The sequence below is a fragment of the Arvicola amphibius genome, chromosome 6, assembly GCF_903992535.2.
Source record: "Arvicola amphibius chromosome 6, mArvAmp1.2, whole genome shotgun sequence".
NCBI lineage: Eukaryota > Metazoa > Chordata > Mammalia > Rodentia > Cricetidae > Arvicola > Arvicola amphibius.
The window spans coordinates 158,532,607-158,556,342 of NC_052052.2; the positions used below are offsets into that span (position 1 = coordinate 158,532,607).

At 44.5% G+C, this 23,736-nt stretch overlaps 2 protein-coding genes across 2 annotated transcripts; both read right to left on the reverse strand.

Annotated features, from left to right (window-relative positions):
- Positions 1-1,540: 1,540 nt before the first annotated feature.
- On the reverse strand, positions 1,541-16,360 carry Prxl2c (peroxiredoxin like 2C). The gene is made up of 6 exons (XM_038334846.1): positions 16,117-16,360; positions 15,890-15,958; positions 12,832-12,885; positions 12,567-12,672; positions 6,080-6,211; positions 1,541-2,053 (listed from the first exon to the last, which is right to left on the reverse strand). Exons 1-6 carry the CDS (start codon positions 16,306-16,308, stop codon positions 1,926-1,928), a joined length of 681 nt encoding a protein of 226 aa, XP_038190774.1. The 5' UTR covers positions 16,309-16,360; the 3' UTR covers positions 1,541-1,925.
- A 1,585-nt stretch (positions 16,361-17,945) lies between these two features.
- On the reverse strand, positions 17,946-23,170 carry LOC119817146 (protein SPT2 homolog). The gene is made up of 2 exons (XM_038334337.1): positions 21,705-23,170; positions 17,946-18,519 (listed from the first exon to the last, which is right to left on the reverse strand). The coding sequence occupies exons 1-2, from the start codon at positions 23,168-23,170 to the stop codon at positions 17,946-17,948; spliced, it is 2,040 nt and encodes a 679-aa protein (XP_038190265.1).
- Positions 23,171-23,736: the final 566 nt, after the last annotated feature.

Here is a 23,736-nt window from a genome sequence, read left to right on the forward strand (position 1 = left end):
CTCCCTAAAGCCACATATATAACACTTATTTATACTTGCGAGTATATAAATTTTGGCTAAAACTGGCAAAAGGGGATCTGGCTATTATTCTTTCTCTTAGGTTCAATATAGAACAGGCTGGGTGTGACAGCATATACCTGTAATTCCGGCACCGAGAGGTTGGAGCAGGAGGCTTGAGAGTTCAAGACCAGCCTAGGATAGAGAGGTTTGTGGTTGTTTTAAGATTTATTCCTTACACATTGTATGTGTGTGTATCAGAGGACACATACACCATTTGTATGCACATGCTGATTAGGCCAGATCCGCTGGAGCTGGAGTTATAGGCATTTGTGAGGAGCCTGGTATGGTGCAGGAAAACAAAGCCAGGACCTCTGTAAAAGGAGGATGAGCCATTTCTCAATGGGCTAGGGAAGTCTAAGCCAGCCTATGACATAGTGAGGAACTGTTCTCCCTCACCCCCAAAGAACCCCAGAACAAACAAAATATTCCAAACAAAAAATAGCAAAAAAATTAATTAAAAATTTAAATTTTTAAATTTATTGATTTAAAACCATGACTGTCCATATATATTTGTGTGAAAATACATTAAATAGTTTTGTGAGTTAATATGCTTATATAAAAGTATAAGGTCATAGTAGTATTATTACAGTTGCTAAGAATTACCAATATTTTGATTTTGAGATAGTTTTCTTGAGAATTTCTGGGACAAAACTAAGATTCTTAGCTGGGTGGTTGTGGCACACACCTTTAATCCTAGCACTTGTGAGGCAGAGGCAGGCGGATCTCTGGGTTCTAGGTCAGCCTGGAATACAGAGCAAGAGTCCCAGGACAGCCAGGACTGCATGGAAAAACCTTGTCTCAAAGAACAGAAAAAGCAACAACAACAACAACAACACAAACACCAAACAAAGAAACCCTAAGATTCTCCCCTGCTTTCTTTGGTTTTTGAGACTGGGTTTGTCTGTGTAGCCTAGGTTATCCTGGAGCTTGCTTTTGTAGACCAGGCTGACCTCCAACTTGAAGAGATGCCTTTGCCTCCTGAGTGCTGGGATTAGAGGTGTATGCCACCACTGCCTGGCCAAAACTAAAATTCTTTAAAAGTAAAATATGACAATAGTTTTCTAAGTAAGACAGATTTGGGGGTGAGAAAAAGCAGGTGTCTAGAAATGTAAGTCTGTTCTAGAATTCCTGCCTCTTCCCCATTCACCACCACATCTGGCTATACATTTATTTGCTTCTTTTTTTTTTTTTTTTTTTTTTTTTTTTTTTTTTTTTTTTTTTTTGGTTTTTCGAGACAGGGTTTCCCTGTAGCTTTTGGATCCTGTCCTGGAACTAGCTCTTGTAGACCAGGCTGGTCTCGAACTCACAAGAGATCCGCCTGCCTTTGCCTCCCAAGCACTGGGTTTAAAGGTGTATACCAGCATTGCTTGGGCAGGCTGAATTCTTGTCCCATTTCTCAGTGTTAGGATTACAAACCTGTGCCATCATATCTGGCCCATTCTTCCTTCCCTTCATACATGCATGCATGTATGCACATATGTATGTAGTTTTATAAGATTTATTTATCCTTATTTTATCTGTATGAGTGCTTGCCTACATTTATGCATGTTTACCACACGTGTGCCTGGTCCCCAAGGCCAGAAGAAGGTGTTGGATACCTCAGAACTGGGGTTACAGACGATTGTGAGCCAAACCTAGGTCCTCTGCAAGAGAAGCAAGTGCTTTTAACCACGAAGTGCCCTTTCCAGCCCCCCTTCTTACATTTTAGTTGCCAAAAATCTTTCATTGAATGGATAATTATAGAGGCTATAAAATTTAAAATGCTTTTCCTGATGCCTCTCAGAATATAGTTCTATAGGCACATGAGTTTTGTGTTTTATAATCCCATGAAGCCTGGCATTTTGTCTCACATTTCAAGGGCCCATTCACACATGGATAACTGTAGGTCTGCTCATGAAGTTCACAGGCTGAACTCCCACAAGCTGTAAAACAGAGTTTATGGGCTTGTGATCCACCCTATTCCTGTCTCGGTGCACAAAGTGGATGCGGTTACCTAGAAGAGAACAAGGACAGATGCTGAGGCCAATGACGTGCTAGTCTTTAGATTTACTGCTTACCAGGATCAAGGAAGTACTGCAATTGCTAATTAGTCCAAAGGGAAAAATTAATTACCTGGAGCCCATTATACTTCCTATGTAATGCCACCATAATTCTGCATCATGGCAATTACCCATGACAAGGCAATGGTTGAATAAGAGTGTTACTTAACACATTATGAGCTCTGAGGGGACAGCATCCTAAATTATACCCTTCTATTCAGTTTCAAGTATAATTAAATAAAACATCCAACCAGACAGGCAGAATTTGGAACTAACATAGGTATCAGCTGGGAAATTAATATCTATTTCCTAAGCATATGCATTAATAAAATAAATCATTTGCTTCAAAAAATTCATTCCTGGGGCTAGGGGGTACAGTACTCATGAGGCTCTGGGTCATCCCTAGCACTGCCAAAATAAAATAAAAATAAAGAGAGAGAGAGAGAGAGAGAGAGAGAGAGAGAGAGAGAGAGAGAGAGAGAGAGAGAAAAAAAGAAAAACACTGGTTTCATAGAATGCTTTATAACTAACCAAAGAGGTTAGGAGTGAAGGCAGGAAGCCAGCTAGCTACAGTACACCTAGACACCCACAATCCTATACACTCAAGTTGTAATTTATCGTCTAAATCCTGTTAGTTCCACCTGGAGCTCAAAACCAGAATTTTTGTTTGTTTTGAGTCAGAATCTCTCTATTTTATAGCACTGGTTGGCCTGGAACTCACTATGTAGATCAGGCGGGCCTTGAACTCACAGAGCTCCTCCTGCCTCTGCCTCCAAAATGCTGGGATTAAAGGTATGTGCCACCACGCAGCCAAAACCAGAATTTAACTTGAAACATTAGATCAAAGGACATGCTTTTTGGCATTATGTCCACTGGCCACATCTATAGTAACAGGTTCAATTCTTCATCCCCTGTGGTTATGGTGTAGCTTATAAGGAGTGGCATTATTTGAAAGGATTAGGGTACGTGGCCTTGGAGTAGGTAAGGTCTAATTGGAAGTATGTCAACAGGAGTGGGCTTTGAAGTTTCAGAAGCTCAAGCTAGGCCCCATGTGGCACTTTCTCTTCTTGCTGCCTGACAAATCAGATGTAGAACTTTCAGCTACCTCTACAGTACCATGTCTGCCTGCATGCTGCCATGCTTCCTGTCATGATGATAACGGATTCAACCTCTGAACTGCAAGCCAGCCCCAATTAAATGCTTTCCTATTTAACAGTTGCCAAAATCCTGTCTGGAGAGATATCTCAGAGGTTAAGAGCAGTCACGGCTCTTCCAGAGGTCCTGAGTTCAATTCCCAATAACCACGTAGTGGCTCACAACCATTTGTAATAAGATCTGGTGCCCTCTTCTGGAGTACAGACATACATGCAAGCAGAACACTGTATGTATGTATGTGTGTATATATATATATATATATATGTATGTATATATATATATATATATATATATATATCATCATCATCATCAACAGTTGTCGTGGTCACGATGTCTCTACAGCAGTAGAAACAGTAAGATAATGGCCAAATGACTCAGTGACATGAGATGAGGAATGGAGTAAAAAACAACCCTTTCCTGGTATGGGAGGTCCTTCTGTATATGTGTTGCTTTTATTATTAATGAATAAAACTGCTTTTGGCCAGTGGCTTAACAGAATAAAGCCAGGTGAGAAATCCAAACAGACGTACAGAGAAGGTAGGCAGAGTCAGTGAGATGCCATGTAGCTGCCACGGAAGGAGACAAACACCTGGGAACTTTACCAGTAAACCACAAGCCTTGTGGTAAAATATAAAATAATGAAAATGGGTTAATTTAAGATATAAGAGCTAGCTAGCAATACGCTTAAGCTATTGGCCAAGCAGTGTTTTAAATAATATAGTTTCTGTGTAATTATATTGGGTCTGAGTGTCTGGGAACAAACGAACAGCCTCTGACAACACCTTCCAGGTCTGAGGATGCAAATTAGTTATGTAAAAATATGGGTCTGAAAGATTGGGGATAGCTCAGTGATAGGAGCACTTGAACAGCACACAGGCCTGGGTGAAATACCCAACACCATGGAGAAAGAAGAATATGGAGGCTGGGAGGTAGTGGATTAGAGAATCCCAGCACCCAGGAGGCAGAGACGGGCGGATCTCTGCGAGCTGAAGGCCAGCCTGGATTACAGAGGTAGTTCCAGGACAACCATAGGTACATCGGGAGGGCCCTGTCTCAAAACAAGAAAAAAAAGGGGGGGGGTGGAAAGGAGGGAGCTCTGAGCTGAGCTCAAGATGGGCTCATGTATTTACTTAGTCATTTATCGGTGATGAGCCTAGGAAACAACGCACCTTCCAGTGAGTTACAACTCCAGCTCCAAAGAGCGCTCTCGCTCTCTCTCTCTCTCTCTCTCTCTCTCTCTCTCTCTCTCTCTCTCTCTCTCTCTCTCTCTCCTTCTTTCATGATCTAAATTTGTAAGAGATGGGTACAAGTGTGCCTGCTACAAAAAAACAAAACAGTCAAAAGCAGTTGGGCGGTGGTGGCGCACGCCTTTAATCCCAGCACTCGGGAGGCAGAGGCAGGCGGATCTCTGTGAGTTCGAGACCAGCCTGGTCTACAAGAGCTAGTTCCAGGACAGGCTCCAAAGCTACAGAGAAACCCTGTCTCAAAAAAAAAAAAAAAAAAAGTCAAAAGCAGTCCTTTCAAGAGTCTGGGATTGGTGGACGTGTTAATAATTCACCAGGAGGTACAATGTTAAAGAGGCAGAGAATGAAGAAAGTCTGCCTATGCAGTGGCTGTTTGGTCTGTTACTGCGGAGCATGAATGTGGAGAAAGTCCGTGTTCTGCACTGCCAGCCCAGACACGGTCCATGCGGTTGTGGAAGCCGTGGCTTATGGCAGTCCTCACTTCGGCACGGGCTAACCCTGGTACTGGCTCGCTTTCCAACACTGTGTGGGTCTCTTACTTCAGTCAGCAAAAGTAAAGATTCTTTCATTTACAAAAGGAACTCACCTCTCCAAGCTTGAATAGCAAGTGTTTTTATCTGGGAAGCTATCTGGTCAAGCCCCTATTGAACTTATATTTTGGCAGTTCTGAAACTTTATTCCATTCACACTAACTATAGGTTTTTTGTTTGTTTTGTCCTGGAACTCAGTCTGTAAACCAGGATGGCCTTAAAATCAAAGATCTACCTGCCTCTACCTCCCAGTGTGTACCACCACCACTCTGCTTTTTTGTCTGTTTTTCTGTCTGTAGATTTTTGTAATGCGTAATAAGGACACAGGTTATCAAAGTGTGGAGACTGGTGACTCCTCAGCCTCATTACATTGTAGACAAATGGACAGGACCCACTCTGGAGCATTCCTATTCCTTTGGGCCAGATGGCTCTGTCGAGCCTGGTATCACTGTGCACATCTGGATCCTCCACTTCATTCATGGAAATTTCCAGATTTTTTTTAGTGCCAAAGGAACAACGTGGACTATGATGCAAATCTGAATGTCGTTTTTTGTGCAGGGACCACGCTCGTCTTTGCATTGTTTTGATTTTAGAATGTGTGCTGCCAAAGTGAGCACTAAACTCCATGTATGTGGGGAGGGGAAGGTTATACACATGAGTGTAGGTGCTCAAGGAGGCCAGAAGAGGGCGTCAGATCCCTAAGAGCTAAGGTTACAGGTGGTTGTGAATCACCTGATACAGGTGCTGGGAACTGAATCAGGTCCATCGCAAGAGCACCCAGTGCTCATGAACACTGAGCCATTTCTTTAAGCCCTGTTGAACTTTTAAAAGAGTTTAATAGCCATGTATCAACAGCTTACTCTCTGTTCCAAATCCCTGCCCTCACTCTATAGTGATGAGAGCCCTCATCAATACCCAGAAGTCTCTGAAAATGAAAGATGCTCCTTACCAGAGCACGCCCTCTCATTAGACCAGAATCTATCACATTAGGAAGGTGGGAGGCTCTTAGACTGCAGAGGGCACTGAGACATAACCTGTCCTTGATGCTCACCTGGACCTAAAATGAAGGTTCCGCCTTGCTGAGCTGGGTCTCCTTGGAAATCAAAAAGCGGGCCAGTGACTGCCCGCCACAGGCTCTGAAGGCTTCCCGAAAGCAGGTTGGACTTTATGTGGGGGCTCTGTCCTGAAATATTGAAAATTGTCTTCAGATGTTTGTATCCCAATCAGATGTCAGTCCTAGCAATAGTGGAGAGGGTGCCTAAACTGACCTCCTCCTGTTACCAGGCTGGTGACTATCCTGATTGTCATTAGAGAGCATTCAGCAAGTAAGTGTTAGATGCAAAGATCCACAACCAAGCACTGGGCCGAGCTCTGGGAGTTCTGTTGAAGAGAGAGAGGGAGGAAGGATTGTATGAGCCAGGGGGGAGGGGATCAGGGTCATGACAGGGGACCCCATAAAGATAGCTGACCTGAGCTCATGGGAGCTCACCAACTCTAGACCAACAGCTAGGGAGCTTGCATGGGACTGACCTAGGCCTTCTGCATGTGTGTGACAGTAATGTAGCTTGCTCTGTTTGTGGGGCTCCTAGCAGTGGGATTAGGACCTGTTCCAGGTGCTTGAGCTAGCTTTTGGGAACCCATTCCCCATGCTGGGTTGCCTTGCCCAACCTTGATGCAAGGAGAGGAGCTTGGTCCTGCCTCAACTTGATGTGCATGCTTTGTTGACTCTCATGGGAGGCCTGCCCCTTCCTGAATGGAGACAGAGGAGGAGTGGATGGGGATGGGGAGAGGGAAGAGGGGAAGAGGAGGGATGGGAAATTATGGTCGGCATGTAAAATAAATAAAAAATAAACACATCAGTTCTTGTATAAAACATGCTTTTAAAAAAAGACTTACTTTAAATTATGTATGTATGTATGTATGTATGTATGTCTGTATCCATGTGTGATTGTACATGTGTATGCTATGCCCACTGGAGGGCAGAAGAGGGTGCTGAATCCCCTGCAGATGGAGTTATAGGTGGCTGTGAGCACTGGTAACTGAACTTGGGTCCTTTGCAAGAGCAGTGCGAGCTCCTAGTGATTGAGCCATCATCTCTCCAGCCTGGAAGCATTCTGTATCTGGGCCTGTCATCCTTTCCTGACTCTGCAGCGGAAAGCACAACACCGAAATTTAACAACGGCTTAACCTGCCGCTGCACTGGCTGAGGCAGTCCTTTTCTAGTATAGTGTAAGACACTGGAAACATCATCCTTGCTTTCTACAACTGCTACATGTCCGTAACACTGGTCACTGAGTTGGACAACAGAAAACTATCTCCAGTGAAGGATAAACATGCTGGGAGGGTAATGTCTGCTGAGGACACTGTCTTAAAGGAAGAAGTGGCGGACCTGGGCCATCTACCATGGAGCACATCACTGCAAACTTCTCATTTGTCCTGCTTCTTAGTTTCCCATGTGCACTTGCTTGGTTCCTTGCCTGCTAATAGGCAGTCATGCTCCTCCCCAGGACACATCCTGCACAGGCTGTTAAATGGTGGTCAACACCTTTCCTTCCTGGGCCCATGACTAGGCTGCCCTTTCTGGTTTCCCTCATTAGCTGTGGTAATGTTCTAGTTACTGAGTGAAGGGGTTGCTTCTGGGGCAAGCTCCCAAAACCTCCCTCCAAATTCTTGGAAAGCTTGGATGGGAAATGACAGTCACAGGAGGGCAAGGCCTGGGTCTGAGAAGGCTTGATGCCTGTCATTGACTTCTCTTCTCCAGTGACTGATGTTTCTGCTACGTGACTAACATTCCTGCTCCTTTGAGCTGAGACACTCAGTCTCTGTTTTATCTTATAGCTTTTTCTCTTATTCTTGCCTTGTTTATGTCTGACTTTTAACTTTAAACTTTCATGACTATACAGAAAAAAACACTCTGACTCAAACTTACCTTCCCTACTACATTCTTCTGACTCAGATCAGTTTGGCTCCGGGTACCTGTAGGCACCTTTTTCTACAAGCCAAACAAGCAGTAACTTGGTGGTGACAAAAATCTACCTGAAGATAATGTCAGATCAGATAGGTGGAAGGCTAGGTTTCAAGATAGGTCCTTACTTAATACAGATGCTAACCACAAGCCTAGGTTGTTTAATTTTTCAAAATTGGGCCAGGCAGTGGTGGCACAGGCCTTTAATCCCAGCATGTGGAAGGCAGAGGCAGGTGGATCTCTGTGAGTTCGAGGCCAGCCTGGGCTACAAGAGCTAGCTAGTTCCAGGACAAGCTCCAAAGCTACACAGAGAAACCTGTCTTGAAAAACAAAACAATTTTTTAAAAAATTGTATTTATTTTATGTATATGGGTATTATATATGTCTGCACACCAGAAGACTGTGACTGGTTATAGTGGGATTCCTATAAGCCCTTTTGGAATGCAATGAATTTTCTTGAGTGACTCACAGATTCAAGCAAACAGTTTATGGTGGTTAATTCTAATGTTAGTTTGAGATGATCTAGAATCATCTGGGAAGGGAATCTCAGTGAAGAACTGTCTAGAGTAAACTGACCTGTAGACAGGTTTGTGGGAAATTATGGTTAGTGTACCCACTGTGGGTGGCACCATTCTCTCTCTGGTTAGGGGATTCTGGATTATGTATGAGTAGAAAGGAGGCTGAGCACAAGCATGCACGCATTAATTCAAGGCTCTCTGCCTTGACTGTGATGTAATGTGACTGGCTGCGGCAAGTCCCTGCAACCATGACTTTCTGTAGTGATGGCCGATTAGCCTAGGATCGTGAGCCAAGTAAACCCTTTCTGTAGTGATGGTCTATAGCCTAGGATTGTGAGCCAAGTACACCCTTTCTGTAGTGATGGCCGATAGCCTAGGATCGTAAGCCAAGTACACCCTTTCTGTAGTGATGGCCGATAGCCTAGGATGGTGAGCCAAGTACACCCTTTCTCCCTCATGTTGCATTTGGCAGAATGTTTTATCACACCCACAGAAATGAAACTATGACATAATCACTTAACATTTAGCATAAAATATAATCTTAGCAGATTTATTATTTAAATTTTTATTTTATTTGCATGGGCATTTTGCCTGCACATAGAGCTGTGCACCATGTACATGCAGTGCCCACAGAGGCCAGAAGAGGGCATCAGGTCCCCTAGAATCAGAATTACAGATGGTAGTGAGATACCATGTGGGTGCTGGGAATGAACCTGTGTCCTTTGGAAGAGCAACCAATATCTTAACCACTAAGCCATTTCCCCACCCTTAGTGATTTAGTTTTTGAATATCCTAGGAATGACTCTCAGAACTGTGCTTTTTTTTTTTTTTTTCCAAGGAAGAACCTTTCAAAGCATTTTTATGAAGTAAAGGGATGGCTCAGTTCCCAGCACCCCAAGTAGTTTACAGTCTGAAACTTCAGCTCCAAGGGATCCAATTCCCTCTTCTGGTCTCCATGGACACTGCACATGGTACATACAGGCAAAATACTCATACACATAAAATAAAAATAAAACTTTAAAAATCACTTTATAAAATCTTTCCAGGCGGTACACATGAACACCTTTAATCCCCACCACTCAGAGGCAGAGGCAGGTGGGATCTCTGTGAGTTTAAGGCCAACCTGGTCTACAGAGTGAATTCCAGGATAGCTAAGGCTACACAGATAAACCCTGTCTCAAAAAAAATTGTTTTATAGAATCTAGTATTTTTCATTTAAAATGTGTGTATTTGCCAAACAGTGGTAGTGAACTCCTTTAATCCCAGTATTTGGGAGGCAGAGACAAGTCAAAAGCATGTAAACGCATCATATTTTTATATTAATCATGGAAGTAAAGTTCCCCCACAGAACGTATGAAAGCTCTTCACAGAGAGGAGAGCTGCTTTGAGGGCAGGACCCCAAGACTGGAGCCTCAGACTTGTGAGAATGTAAATCCACCTAAGAAGAGCATGAACTGAGAGTACTCTGCCAGAGGGCTCTCTGTCCAAGACAACTGCTCAAGGAAGTGTTTGCCCAGGTTCAACAGCCAAGACTCAGGTCGTCAACATTGTTGTAGAAGGGCCCCTCTGCTACTTGAGCTGGCAGAGCTAGGCAGCACTGCCTGTGTGGTTTTGTGGACACGAGAAACGCAGAAGTTGTGAGGTCATGACAGCTTGCGCCCATGTCCCAGAGCCACTGGGGCCAGGCAATGTGTGGCTGTGTCACATTCTTGGCAGGTAGCTTGGCGGCGATTGCACAGAGTTGTGAAGGTGAAACTCACGCTGCACTTGGAATGCCAGGATGCTAAAAATGCCTCCATGAGATTGGCCTGTAGGCAAGTCTGTGGGGCATTTCCTTAATTAGTGATTGATGTGGGAGGGTCCATCTCACTGTGGGTGGTTCTACCCCTGGGCAGGTGATCCTAGGATGTATAAGAAAGCAGGCTGACAGGGCATGGGGAACAAGCCAATAAGTAGACTTCTGCTTCACTTCACTGCCCTGACGTTCTTCAATGACGGGCTGTGCGGTGGATGGAAGAAGAAATGAACCCTTTCCTCCCCCAGGTTAGTTCTGGTGTTTCAACACCACAGCAGAAACCCTTACTAAGACACCGATTAGTTTTCCTTTCTTTCTTTCTGGAATGGGAGTGTTTACTCTGCACCACTGTATATTGTAAAATTCATAAAATATGTAAATTTAAATTAAGTCTTTTTTTCTTCTTTTTGGTTTTTGACACAGGGTTTCTCTATGTATCTATGGTTGTCCTGGAATTCACTCTGTAGACCTGGCTGGCCTCGAACTCACTGAGATTCGCCTGCCTCTGCCTCCCTGAGTGCTGGGATTAAAGGTGTGTGCCACCCCCGCCCAGCTACAATATGTAAACATTTTAAGATATTATTTATTTTTTAAATCCTTCTCATTTTAATTGTTTAGATAAGAATGTTCTATATGTGGAGGCCCAAAAATGTGAGCCTATTTCCACCTTTTCTGAAGGTCAGAGAGTTAGAGGTTGCTCAAAATTGTTGACAACAACCAGGGCTACACAATCTGACCTAGGGTGTGGTTACTTGGTCCTTTTGACATTAAGATGGTAGATTAACTACCCCCTGACCAAGGGTCAGGAAATTCAAGCATACTTTTGCTGCTCCTTCTTTTGATTTTTTTTGTTGTTTGTTTTTGGATTTTTGAGACAGGGTTTCTCTGTAGCTTTGGAGCTTGTCCTGGAACTCACTCTGTAGACCAGGCTGAACCTTGAACTCACAGAGATCCACCTACCTCTGTGCAGGAAAATAGGAGGTTTGACCTTGGGAGTGGCTGCCTTCAGGATACTTGGTCTAGGGTGGGTTCACTGCCTAAACAACAGAATGCTAATGATTTGATGTCTCAAAATACTGAAGCAAATAACTGTTGGAGTTGTCATTGGTATCATGGTCTTTTGTCTTCTTACCCCTGTGGTACTTTTATACCCCTGGGGTATAAAAGTGTATGGAAAATTAAATGCAGGCGAATTTCAGGATTCACTGGAACTTCCTCCCAATACTATCCTATGTTTTCTGTTTTATTATTTCCACTCACGTCTTTGTCTTCTTTACTATTTTTCTAATCCCCATGCCCCACCCTGGTAAGTGGTATCCTTGTTGAAGCATGGGCCTCAACAGCTATACATTTTTCCCCCACTTCCCTTCCTTCCTCCCCTCTCCCCTTCTACCCTTCCCCCACCCCCCCCACCTCCCCACCCCCCATGCTTCCAATTTACTCTGGAGATCTTGTCTTCTTTTTTTGGGAGCTCATAGTTAAGAGCCTAAATCTCAGGGGAGCCTTTGGCTTCTGAACAGTGTTGATACCTTAAATTCCCCGCTGTGGAATAATCCCTTTGTAAACTGTAAAGATTTGTCACTTGAATCAGTTTAATAAAACACTGAGTAGGAGTAGCCAGGCAGGAAGTATAGGCGGGCGACCAAAGAATGCTGGGAAGAGGAAGTGAGATGAGAATGCTGTACTGAGAAAAGGTACCAAGCCATATGGCTAAACATAGATAAGAAGTATGGGTTAATTTAAGTGTAAGAGCTAGTTAGTAATAAGCTTGAGCTACTGACTGAGCATTTATAATTAATATAAGTTTCTCTGTGGTAATTTCAGAAGCAGCTGCTGAGTATTTGGGAGTTGCTGGTGGGACAGAAACTTCTGCCTACAATTCCCTTTGCCAAACTTTTTTTTAAGATTTATTTTTATTATTATTATCTAAAAAATAATGTGTGTGCGTGTGCATGTGTATGTGTGTGTGTGTGTGTGTGTGTGTGCAGGAGCCCTTGGATGTCAGAAGAGGTTGTCAGATTCCTCAGAACTGGAGTTAAAAGTTGTTGTGAGTCAATATGTTGGTGCTGGGACATGAACCTAGGGCCTCTGCAAAAGCAGCAGGTGCCCTTAATCACTGAGTTATCTCACCAGCCCCTTTGATACCTATTTTGTCACAACAACAGGAAAAGTATCAAACACAGCTTTGCTATGCACATATGCCCTAGTGTGAGAACACACACATGTTTGAAAGAACTACATTGTATGTGAAATGTCTTACCTGATGAGGAAATTTCTTCACCTCTTTTCATTCCCAATCTTTTATAAATTTCTCTCTCAGGATCAACATAGATTTCGTGAGAATATCCAGTCAGTTTGCAGAAAGGCTAAAACGAGAGTAATTGGACTTTTTATTAGAACAACCGAGAGGAAAGTAATGGCAATCTAAAATTTTTCTGCCGAGAGATTATACAAGAGCTCAGCAAATGCAGTTTTTATATCTGAAACATATTTAAATGGGACTTCTCGTTTTGCTAGATAGTTACCTCAATATGATGGTATGATGACTGCCCAATCACTATGAGGGTGACATCTGCTTCCTTTGAGAGAAAGAGGGACAAGTGCATATTATTAGAAAGTATGTCTTAAGAACTTTGCCTAAAGCAATTCTTTCGTTTTGTTCTAATGCCACCTATAGGCTTCTAGAAGAATAGAAAATAAAATTGCATATGAGTATAAAGAAATATATGGTACAATATTTGAGTAATTCAGATAATTAGTTTACCCTATGTAAGAATTTCAAGACTTAAACATTAAGCATCAAACTACTAGAAGAAAACACAGGGGGAAATTCAGTATAACAATGATTTGGCTCAGTGAGCAAAGGTGCTGCTGTCCCTAACGACCTGAGTTCCCATCTCAGGGACTCACATGTAGGAGAGCATTGACTCCTGCAGTCTGTCTGACCTCCACACATGCACATATAGATCAACAAAGCAGAACAATGAAAGTAAACATACAAAGAAGGTTGTGTTATTCTATATAGCAAAGGAAACAAAGAAAAGACAACACACTAACTGGACTAAGAAAACATATGCAAATTATGCACTTGTCAAGAGACTTAATGGGCTAGAGATCAGGGCTTGTATTGTATGCATAGGATCTGGATTTGATCTCCAGCAATGAGGGGGTTAAGACTTAGACAGTTCTCAAAAGACAGTAGACATACAAATGGCCAGTAGCTATATGAAAAATTCTTGGGCTGGGGAGATGGCTCAGTGGGTAAAGTGGCTGCATGAGGATTTGAGTTCTATCCCCAGAATCCATGCCAAAAAAGTCAGTGCAGCTGCATGTGTTGTGATCCCAGCAATGGAATGGAGATAGGTGGATCCTGGGGGTCCCAATTCAGCCAGCCTGTTTAAATCAGCAAGCTCCAGGCCAATGAGAGCTGTTACATAAAAACAAGGTGAATGGTACCTGAGAAACAACACCTGTGGTTGACCTCTGGCCTCCACACACATGCATGCATGAACTTGTACACATGTGCATACGAATTTGTACACTCTCGACACAAAAATAATGATCATCACTAGTCATTAGAGACATGGAAATGAAAACAGAAATTACGTATCTCTTCACCTCAGGAGAGACGTTACTAACCAAAAAGAGGTAAATATCTGTGAGGACATGGAACAAAGAGAACCCTTCCATGGTGTTAATGAGAAAATTAGGACAGACTTTATGAAAACAGTACACAGGCTATTCAAAAAATTAAAGGCAGAGCTACCACAAGATCCAGAAATGCCACTAATTGGTTGTGCATTAAAGCAAATGAAATGGGCATGCAAAGAGACCCCACACTTCCATGTTACTGCAGCACAATCAACAGCAGCTAAGACAAGGATGCGACCCAAGTGTCCACCAGCGGTCAGATTTCTATGAAGTAGCATTCCATCACGGAAAAGGAGGTTTGTTTTCTTGTCATTTGTGAAAACAGGGAGGACATTATACTAAGTGAAATAAGCCAGGAACAGAATGACAAAAGCCAGACTATTCTACTTATAACGCATGGATTCAAACAGTCTAACTCATGGAAGTAGAAGAAAAAAAACAGTGGCTACCACAGGCTGGAAGAAAGGGGATAGAGCATACAGAAAATTGTTCAAAGAGTACAATTTCAGTTAAACAGGAGGAAGAGGATCATTCAGAAATCTACTACCCAGCATATTGACATAGTGACTAGCAACGTGCTGTCTATTTCAAAATCACCAAAAATCCATCCCCTTTAAAAGTTCTTTGTATTTTGATAGCCTGGTGTGGTAGCACACATCTTTAATCCCAGCACTTGGGAGGCAGAGGCACGTGAATCTCTGTGAGTTTGAGGCCAGCCTGGTCTACAGAGCGAGTTCCAGGACAGCCAGCGCTACACAGAGAAAACCTATCTTGAAAAACAGAAAAACAAAAACAAACAAATAAAAAAATCAACACCAACAAAAACATCACAGACACACAATGGAAATGCAATCAGCCATAAAGAATGAGGTCATGATAAGTGCAGGAAATGGGCAGTAGTGGACATCGGCATGCCAAGTCAAATAAGGCACGCACAACAAATATGGTCTGTTTCCTCTCACATGCAGGATCTAGTTTAAATTTCTATGCATGTATTTATGTAGGATATTAAAGTAGAAAGGAGGCCGAGAGGATGAGGTCTGGGGTAGGGGGCCACGAGAGGGTAAAGGAATATGAAGATATGTATGAAGACAGCAAAGGAGAAAGTCAGTGTGGCTCTGGAGGAAGGAGGAGGAGGAAGGGGAGGCAGCAAATAAGAACAAAGTATTTACGCATGAAAATATAAGAAGACCCATTTGTATGTTCAGTAAATCAACAATGTCAATAATATTAAAAATATTAGGTAGATGTAATACCTTTACATTGAAAAGAGGCTTCAGAATATTAACATGCAAACAAAAGGAAGAGAAGGGCAGGCAGAACAGCTCATTTTTTCCCTCATACACCTTATTTGATACATGCGTGCTGAAAATAAGCTTTATTTTTACAAATGCACAGTGTCTTCCATTCAGATCTTCCATCCACATCTGGGGACTGGGATGTGTCTCCCATTTACACCTTCCATCCACATCTGGACGTCTTCCACTCACATCTCCCATCCACATCACATTCACATCTGGACGTCTTCCACTCACATCTCCCATCCACATCTGGTGACCGAAGATAAACAGGGACGTGGGACTTGCAACTTATTGACAAATACAACCCTGCACTTCCAAGATAAGTCAACATTTTCCTATAATGAATAACTGTTGCAAGAAGGAGCACCAAATAACTGTTTGAGTTATAAAATTAAAGCGTCAAAAATATAAGGCAGCTGAAGCCTGTGTCTTGTTTTGATTTTGCATTCTTACGCAACACTGGGTTTGACACAGGCAGCTTACAGGTAACAAAAATCATGATGGTTAGAACGTTGTCAAGAGGGCGCAAAGGAGCACATTAGGTCTCTGCTCCACTAGAAGATGGAAGAGGTGACATCCACACACGGCTCCCCCATCGCACTGACCATTGCCGCTCACTCAGGAAACTTACTCGGAGGAAGCTCTTGGGGATTTTGGCCAGATCCTCGACATATTCTTTACAGACATAACACAAGAAATGCTGAAAGGCAACAACAATGCGGAAGAGCACGTCAGCAAGGCAGCAGCCGGGTCCGGAAGGTTCAGGCGCTCGATTCCGGGCGCAGTGCGGTACCCACACAGACCCCGCAGCGGGGCGGCCTCCGGGAGGCCCTTCCTGTCCCGCCCTACCCTGCTCACCCTCACGAACACCACCACGGCCCGACGCTCCCGGAACAGCGCGCCGAACGACACCCGTCTCCCGGACGCATCCAGCACCGGCAGATCAGCCACGGCAGCTGCCAGGGGCTGCCCGGGTTCTGTGTCCGAGCCGGTTGGGGTCAGGACCGGACCCGCGCAGCCGCTGACCTGCCGCGTCACCGGCGCGGCCATAGCGGGGGTAGGGCGACCGCTCGGGTCCGCCCGGGGCCGGGGAAGGCGTGGCCCAGCGGGATAGGGCGTGGCCCAGCGGGATAGGGCGTGGCCCAGCGGGATGGGGCGTGGCTGAGGTTCGGAAGCCCGTCCACACCGGAGGAGGCGGGGCCTGTGGAGGCGGGGCGCAGCGGGATGGGGCGTGGCTGAGGCTCGGAAGCCGATCCTTACCGGAGGAGGCGGGGTCGCGAGAGCGGAGAGGGGCTAGTTCTCAGGGACCAGAGCCAGGCGGGACAGGATGAATCCTCAGGGCGCGTGGCCAAGAGGGGTGGGGCGAAGAACTAAGCTCTAAACCCATCTTTCACAGTTTTAGTGCCAAGGGAGAGGAGCATGCTATGGGAGGTGAGGTTGTGGTAGTACCTCTTTCTACTGCCTGCTAAACCTCCCAGTTAAAAACGGGGCTGGAAAGATAGATCAATGGTTAAAGCGCTGGCTTCTCTTGTAGAGAACCAGGATTCGGTTTCCAGCATCCACATATCAGCTCTCGATTGTAACTTCAGTTCCAGGGTATCTGATACTCTATCCCGGCCTCCATAGGCACCGCTCAGAGGAGTGTCTACTGCTCCTGCAGAGGACCCAAGTTAGATTCTCAGTACCCACATCAGACCTTCACAACCGCCTGTAACTTCTGACTGCCTCCTTGGGGACTCAGGCATCTTCCCTCGCAGAATGGAAAGAAGGGAAAGAAAGGGAAGGGAAGGGAGGGCTTAAAAATAGAGCAATTCATTTAAAAATTTAAATTAATGGCCAGGAGGTGGTGGCACACACCTTTAATCTCATCACTCCGGAGGCAGAGGCAAGAAAATCTCTGTGTTCTAAGCCAGCCTGGTCTACAGAGCAAGTTCCAGGACAGCCAGAGCTACATAAAAACCCAGTCTTGCTGGGCGGTGGTGGTGCACGCCTTTAATCCCAGCACTCGGGAGGCAGAGGCAGGCGGATCCTCTGTGAGTTCGAGGCCAGCCTGGTCTACAAGAGCTAGTTCCAGGACAGGCTCTAAAGCCACAGAGAAACCCTGTCTTGAAAAACAAAAATAAATAAATAAACAAATAAATAAATAAATAAAACCAGTCTTGAATAAACAAATAAACAAACAAAATTTAAGTTACATTTTCTTTATTTTGTATTCATGTGTGTGTTGTCTGTGTGTGGGTATGAGCTTTTATTTATTTGCTTGCATCATTCAAAGAAGGGCTAGGCCCTTCCTAAGGACAAGTATGACTGAGTTCTGGGTAGTACCCCACTTACACATCAATCTTTGTCTCCATTCAAAGTAGCAAAGGAACAATAAAAGACCAGCTGACTGGTAGTTGCCCGCCACATGAGCGTGCACAGCTCATCAGCATCTGAGCTGGCACCGGTGAATGGATAACTTCACCAGAGCCCACGGCACACATGGTATCCCCTGCATTACAGATTCCACCCTGGGCTCTTTGAGAACACTGATAACGCAGTACACTCAAATGATAGTCTGCAGTGACAGGACAGTGTGCATTCCCTCAGTCCTTCCTCCTGAGTGCCCAGGTATCCATCTAAACGGGTAAGGGGCTTGTTCAGTCTGAAGGCAGAAATCCTTGTAACAGTGTCTTAGATTCACAAAGTTAGCAGGAGGTCACTTCAGGAAGCTTCAGCTTCTTGGCCTTTCCGCGTTTCCCTTCTTCCTCCTCACGTCTCATCTCCTGGAAGTCCTCTTGCTTTCCTAGTCTTAAACTCTTGGCTTCCTCCTCCTGCTGCTCCTGCCAGCTGCTCTCCATGTAACGTAAAGCATAGTCACTTTCATCTTTATACTTTCGTCGGTCATAGCCAAAGATTTCCCGAATGTGCTTGGATATTTCTTCCTGAGGGTCTCCTTCATCTTCGATGAAATCATCCATGTCTGGGTCATAGTCATCATCATTTTCTTCTTTACACTCTCGAAGCCTTTTGTAGCCAGTAGGGAAGGCGAGCCTTTGAGGACCTGGGACAGATTTGTAGCCAGGCGGCAGAGGCTTCATTCCATTTATCTGTCCATTGCTTGACTGACTAATAATATTCTTTGAAGAAATTGTTTCTGAGACAACAGTGCACTTGGGTTTTACGGGGAGGCCTGGGCTACTAACTGTGCGTCCAGGTCCCAAGCTGCTCACTGGTCTTCCAGGGCCTGAACTGACAGTCTGTCCAGCTGGAACGGAACCACTTATATGTAGTGTGGAGCTGTGGGCCGGCTTCCCGCCACCCTGCTTTCAGCCTCCTGACTAGCTTATGCCCCAAAATAACAACACACAAATTGTATTCTTTTAAATACTGCCTGGCCCATTATTTTCAGCCTCTTACTCACATCTTGTCTAACCCATATCTAATAAACTGTGTAGCACCACAAAGTGGTGCCTTACCAGGTAGATTCTAGCGTACGTCCATCTTGGGCTGGAGCTTCATCGCGTCTCTCTCTCTGAGCAGAGGCATGGCAGTCTGTCTAACTTAGGAGAGGCGTAGCATCTGACTGAGCCATCTACCTCACTTCCTTCTTCCTGTTCTGTCTTCTCCACCCACCTAAGGACTGGCCAATCAAATGGGCCAGGCAGCTTCTTTATTAGCCAATGAAATCAACTCAAACAGAAGACTCTCCCACATCATTTCCCCTTTTTCTGTTTAAACAATAAAAAGAAGGCTTTAACTTTAACATAGCAAAATTACATATAACAAAACAGTTATCAAGCAAGAATTATAGTTACAATATTTATATCTACTTTATCTTTTATCATAACTAAGGAAAACTATAACTATCTATCTATTCTTCAACTCCATCAAAGACTCCAAAAGAACACAATATTACCTAGGTGAACAAGAAGTAAGCTATTTTCAAAACTCTAGAAATGACAGAGACATCTTGCTGCCTGGACAGTCACCCAAAGTTCTTTTTTATTGTTGGGGCATCTATCTTCGGCCTATAGGCCCACAGTATCCAGCAGACTTTCCCATGAAGCAGAAAATTTCAAAGACAGTTCAGTCACTATCTGCTGTGTCCTGCAGAATGTCTCGCAGACTCTTTCATGAATCAGGAACCCAGAGAGATCATCTCACTTATAGGCAAGTTCGGCAGTCCTCTCTCTGAGGGTTCTCTGTGTCCAGTTTATGCAATAGTCCAGGCAAGAGCAATTTCTTGCCCAAATGGCTATCAAACTCCATAAGTAGCCTCTTCGATGCCCATCTTCCTCTTGAAGTAGATTGGTGCTGCCAGGAGCAGACATGTCTCATTGTCATGAAAAGTCCTAAGTTATTAAGACATTTAAAATGCAATATTCTGTAGTCTTTGGAAGATAGAAAGTATGCCTATCTAACTGAAATATATCTCTATATATCTAGAAAATCTAACTAGCATGACTACAAGCTTAACTATTATCAATGATTATTCATTAGCAACCTATATTTCCTAATTATACATTACATTTTTAAATGAACTACACAATCACAATACCTTAATCGTTATTAGAAATACATATACATATAACAAAATAGACCTTAAATTTCTATCAATAAGGCAAAATTTATAACAATGTAAATTATTCATATCTATATCATCTCCCCCTTTAAATGTAAAAGAACATTTATAAACAATATTTGGGAATATGGACGTAGTTATTTCTCTCCAAACTGCTTCCTGCTGAATGGGGACGCTGTTAATCAGATCTTTCATGGTGTAACCTGTGTGCCAGGTTCATCTCAGTCATCAGTTGGGTGAAGTAATTTTCTGAAGGTGTTCACAGCAACCTTTCAGGAGGGCGTGGTCTATCATACCATATTGGGATAGAAGCAATCCAACGGGTCTCATTTTCTGTAAAAATAAAAGAAGAATCTCTTTTCCAAAGCATCATATCCTTAGATCCAAATTCTGAAGTCAAGGTATTTTCAAAATATCTATCTTGGATTAGTTCAGCAGCATTTGTAAACAAATATCTTTTAGCAGCTATTGCTTCTTCCTCAGCATTCAAACAATTCAAAGAGAGTATAATAGTATACAGTATCAAGATTCTCTGTGTATTTTCCATCTTTGTGCGGCTTTATTTTAACCTCTATTTCGTTTATTTTTAATTTTATTTTTTGAGACAGGTTCTCTGTATATCTTTGTCCTGGAATAACTCTGTAGACCAGGCTGTCCTTGAACTCTCAGAAATCCGTCTGTCTCTGCCTCCCCAGTGCTGGGATTAAAGGTGTGTGCTACAACACCTTGAACTCACAGAGATCTTTCCGTCTCTGCCTCCCAGGCATTCGGATTAAAGGTGTGTACCACCACAACAAACTACTTCCTTTTTTTCTTTTTCTTTTTTACTTTTAAGAACTTTAACCTTTAGCTTGCATGTATTTTTAACACATAGTAAACCATTTAGACATTTTCTTCGACTTTGAATCTTTCTTTTACTGTATATCTCTCTTTTTGTGACCACATGAGACTTTAATTTACGAAACAATATCCGTAGGACTAAAGCCGTGACTTTGGTGGCTGGACCCAGCCTATTCCTTAGCTTTCATGAGATTCCAGCCTTGTGGCTGAGGTACCGACCAGAGCCATGTTTATCACCACAACTCTGTGGCGGCTCAAGGTCCCTGCCAGCAAGCAAGCTGCAACAGTGTTAAACAACAATCAAAAGCTCCATAGTCAGGACCTCCTGCTTGAAAGAGTAAGAGTTTGCCCTGGCAGGACGGCCCAGAAAGCTGGCATTTTAAAACAGCACAGCTTTTTTCCTGCTATGGCTGAAAACCGAAAAGCATGCAGTTAATTTTCATCAAGTGTTTCATAGCCGAACCTCTTAAAAGAGCTGCGATGTTTTGCAGTTGAAGCTGAGTCAGGAAGCCTTTCTTAGATGAGAGTGCTTGCTTGCCAGACCCGAAAAATAGAGCTTTACTCTATTCTTTCCCAAGCTTTCTCAAGCTTTCTGCGGATTCGGTTATCCACGTGGGCGCCATTCTGTAGTGAGGGGCTGCGGGCGGTTTCCCACCGCCCTGCTCTCGGCCACCGGCTAGCTTAAAACCCGAAATAACAACACACAAATTGTATTCTTTTAAATACTGCCTGGCCCATTATTTTCAGCCTCTTACTCACATCTTGTCTAACCCATATCTAATAAACTGTGTAGCACCACAAAGTGGTGCCTTACCAGGTAGATTCTAGCGTACGTCCATCTTGGGCTGGAGCTTCATCGCGTCTCTCTCTCTGAGCAGAGGCATGGCAGTCTGTCTAACTTAGGAGAGGCGTAGCATCTGACTGAGCCATCTACCTCACTTCCTTCTTCCTGTTCTGTCTTCTCCACCCACCTAAGGACTGGCCAATCAAATGGGCCAGGCAGCTTCTTTATTAGCCAATGAAATCAACTCAAACAGAAGACTCTCCCACATCACTTATAGATCTCCCAGGGCCACTGACTGACCGCCCAGGGAGACCTAGGCTGCTCACTGGTCGTCGGATGTCATGTGGACTGTTTACAGGCTGCCTAGGACCTCCAGAACTGCTCGAAGGTCTTCCAGAACCACTAGGGCCACTGATGGGTCGCCCAGGGCCAGTAGAGCTGCTGGCAGGTTGTCCAGGACCATGTGTGCTATTGACTGGTCGTCCAGAGGGATGCGGATGGCTGGCCAGCTTTCTGATCCCACTGATGGGTTGCTCAGGTCCTGAGCAGGAGCTGCCATGCTGGCGCATGGGCATGGCGCCAGAACTAACTGTGGGCCGAGCTGTCCCTGGGCTGGGTCGTCCAGAAGTTGAGTCGCTGTTGCTGCCTGGCTGTCTGATACCTGGACTCTTAGCTTCGTTGTATGGGAAGACTGTGGGCCCAGGTTTGGAATGGCTGGGATGAGAAGGAAGAGGTTTTCTGGCTTTCTGCTCAGAAGCCGACTTCTGAGTCCCACTAGCAGAAGTCTTTGGGACACTTGGGGAAGAGGTGCTGGGCTGGGGCTTTCCAGCCCCATGGGAGATAGGTCTATTGTTTGAGGATTGGGAACTACTGCCAGATCCGGCCTTGATCCTCTCTCCTGGAGTGGATTTGCATGAAGACAAAGCTACTCGCTTCTCATTGCTTGTGCTGGGTTTGGATGTCTTCTCAGAATTAGGAAACAGCAATCCTTTGGAAGAAGGCTGCCTGTCCCCAGAACCCTTGCTGGGTTTTGTGCCCACACTGTCTCTATGAGAGGGAGACACAGGCAGAGGGAGTTTGGCTTCTGTCTCAGGTTTCTTGTTCTTATGTGTTCGTTCAAGAAACTCTCGCTCCCTGAGTTCCTTTGCAGTCAAGGGCCTGTCTTCTGCTTTTCTCACTGCTTTTCCCACTGGTTCCAACTGCTTCTTCTCAGCTAACCTCATTAAGTCAGTGAAGGTCATGGGGGGAGGGGCCCTTTTAAGGGGAGCCTTTGGTTGGCTTTCATCTTTGAGAGGCTCTTGGTCCTCCTTGAATTCCTGCTCCAACTCACCCAGACGGTTTCCCGCTTCCACCTCAAACTCTGGGTCAGTTCCCTGGTTCGGGCGGCTTTCTGCTCTCTGCCTCTTCTTTGTCTTTTTCTTAACAGGAATCCCGTCGTAGCCATGAAAATTGTCCTTTGTCCTTCTGGCCATAGCTCTGGCTCTCCTGTAGTGTTTGAGCTCAATTCGTTTTCTGACAAGTTCTTCTCGCTTCCTTTTCTCCTCTAAGGCGGTCCGCTTAAGCTCCTCTTCTTTCCTCCTCAGGAAAGCTTGCACAGTTGCCGGCTGGACACCTTTCACCTTTGAGTCCTTCTTAGGAGGCCCCACTGCCAAACTGTATCTTTTCGGAACATGGTTGACACCTTGTCCCTTGGAAGCAATCAGGAGGATTTCTCTGAAGTCCATGTCTGCCCGAAGAGAAAACTCCGGCTGGGCCAGGGTCTCGGGACTCAGCAGATGCGAGTCTTGTCGCTGGCAGTGCGAATTCTAATTGGTTTTAATAGTAAAAACCCAGAGTCAGATATTAGGCCGTGAAAGCTGAAAGATCAGAGAACTAGCCGGCCACTAGTTCTTACCTCCATAAATCTTCAGACCGAACACGGTATCCTCTCTCTACAAGTGTTCAGACTGAACGCTGCCTCTATGAAACTTCAGACTGAATCACAAGCCCCTGTCTCCCCTGCGTATTTATATCCTCTCTAAGCCCCGCCCACCCGTATCACCAACTCCTGTCTCCACCTCCCAAGTGCTGGGATTAAAGGTGTGAGCTGCCACCACTAGTTTCTGTTTCTCTTTTAGGTGCATTCCAACTCGTGTAGCCTACGGTGGCCTTGGGCTCTCAGAGATCCTTACGTTTCTGTCTCCTGAGTGCTGGGATTAAATGTGTGTTCCACCACTACCTGGCCTCTATGGCTCACTAGTGGCTAGCTCTGCACTATGATCTTCAGGCAAGCTTTATTTGTTAAAACAAA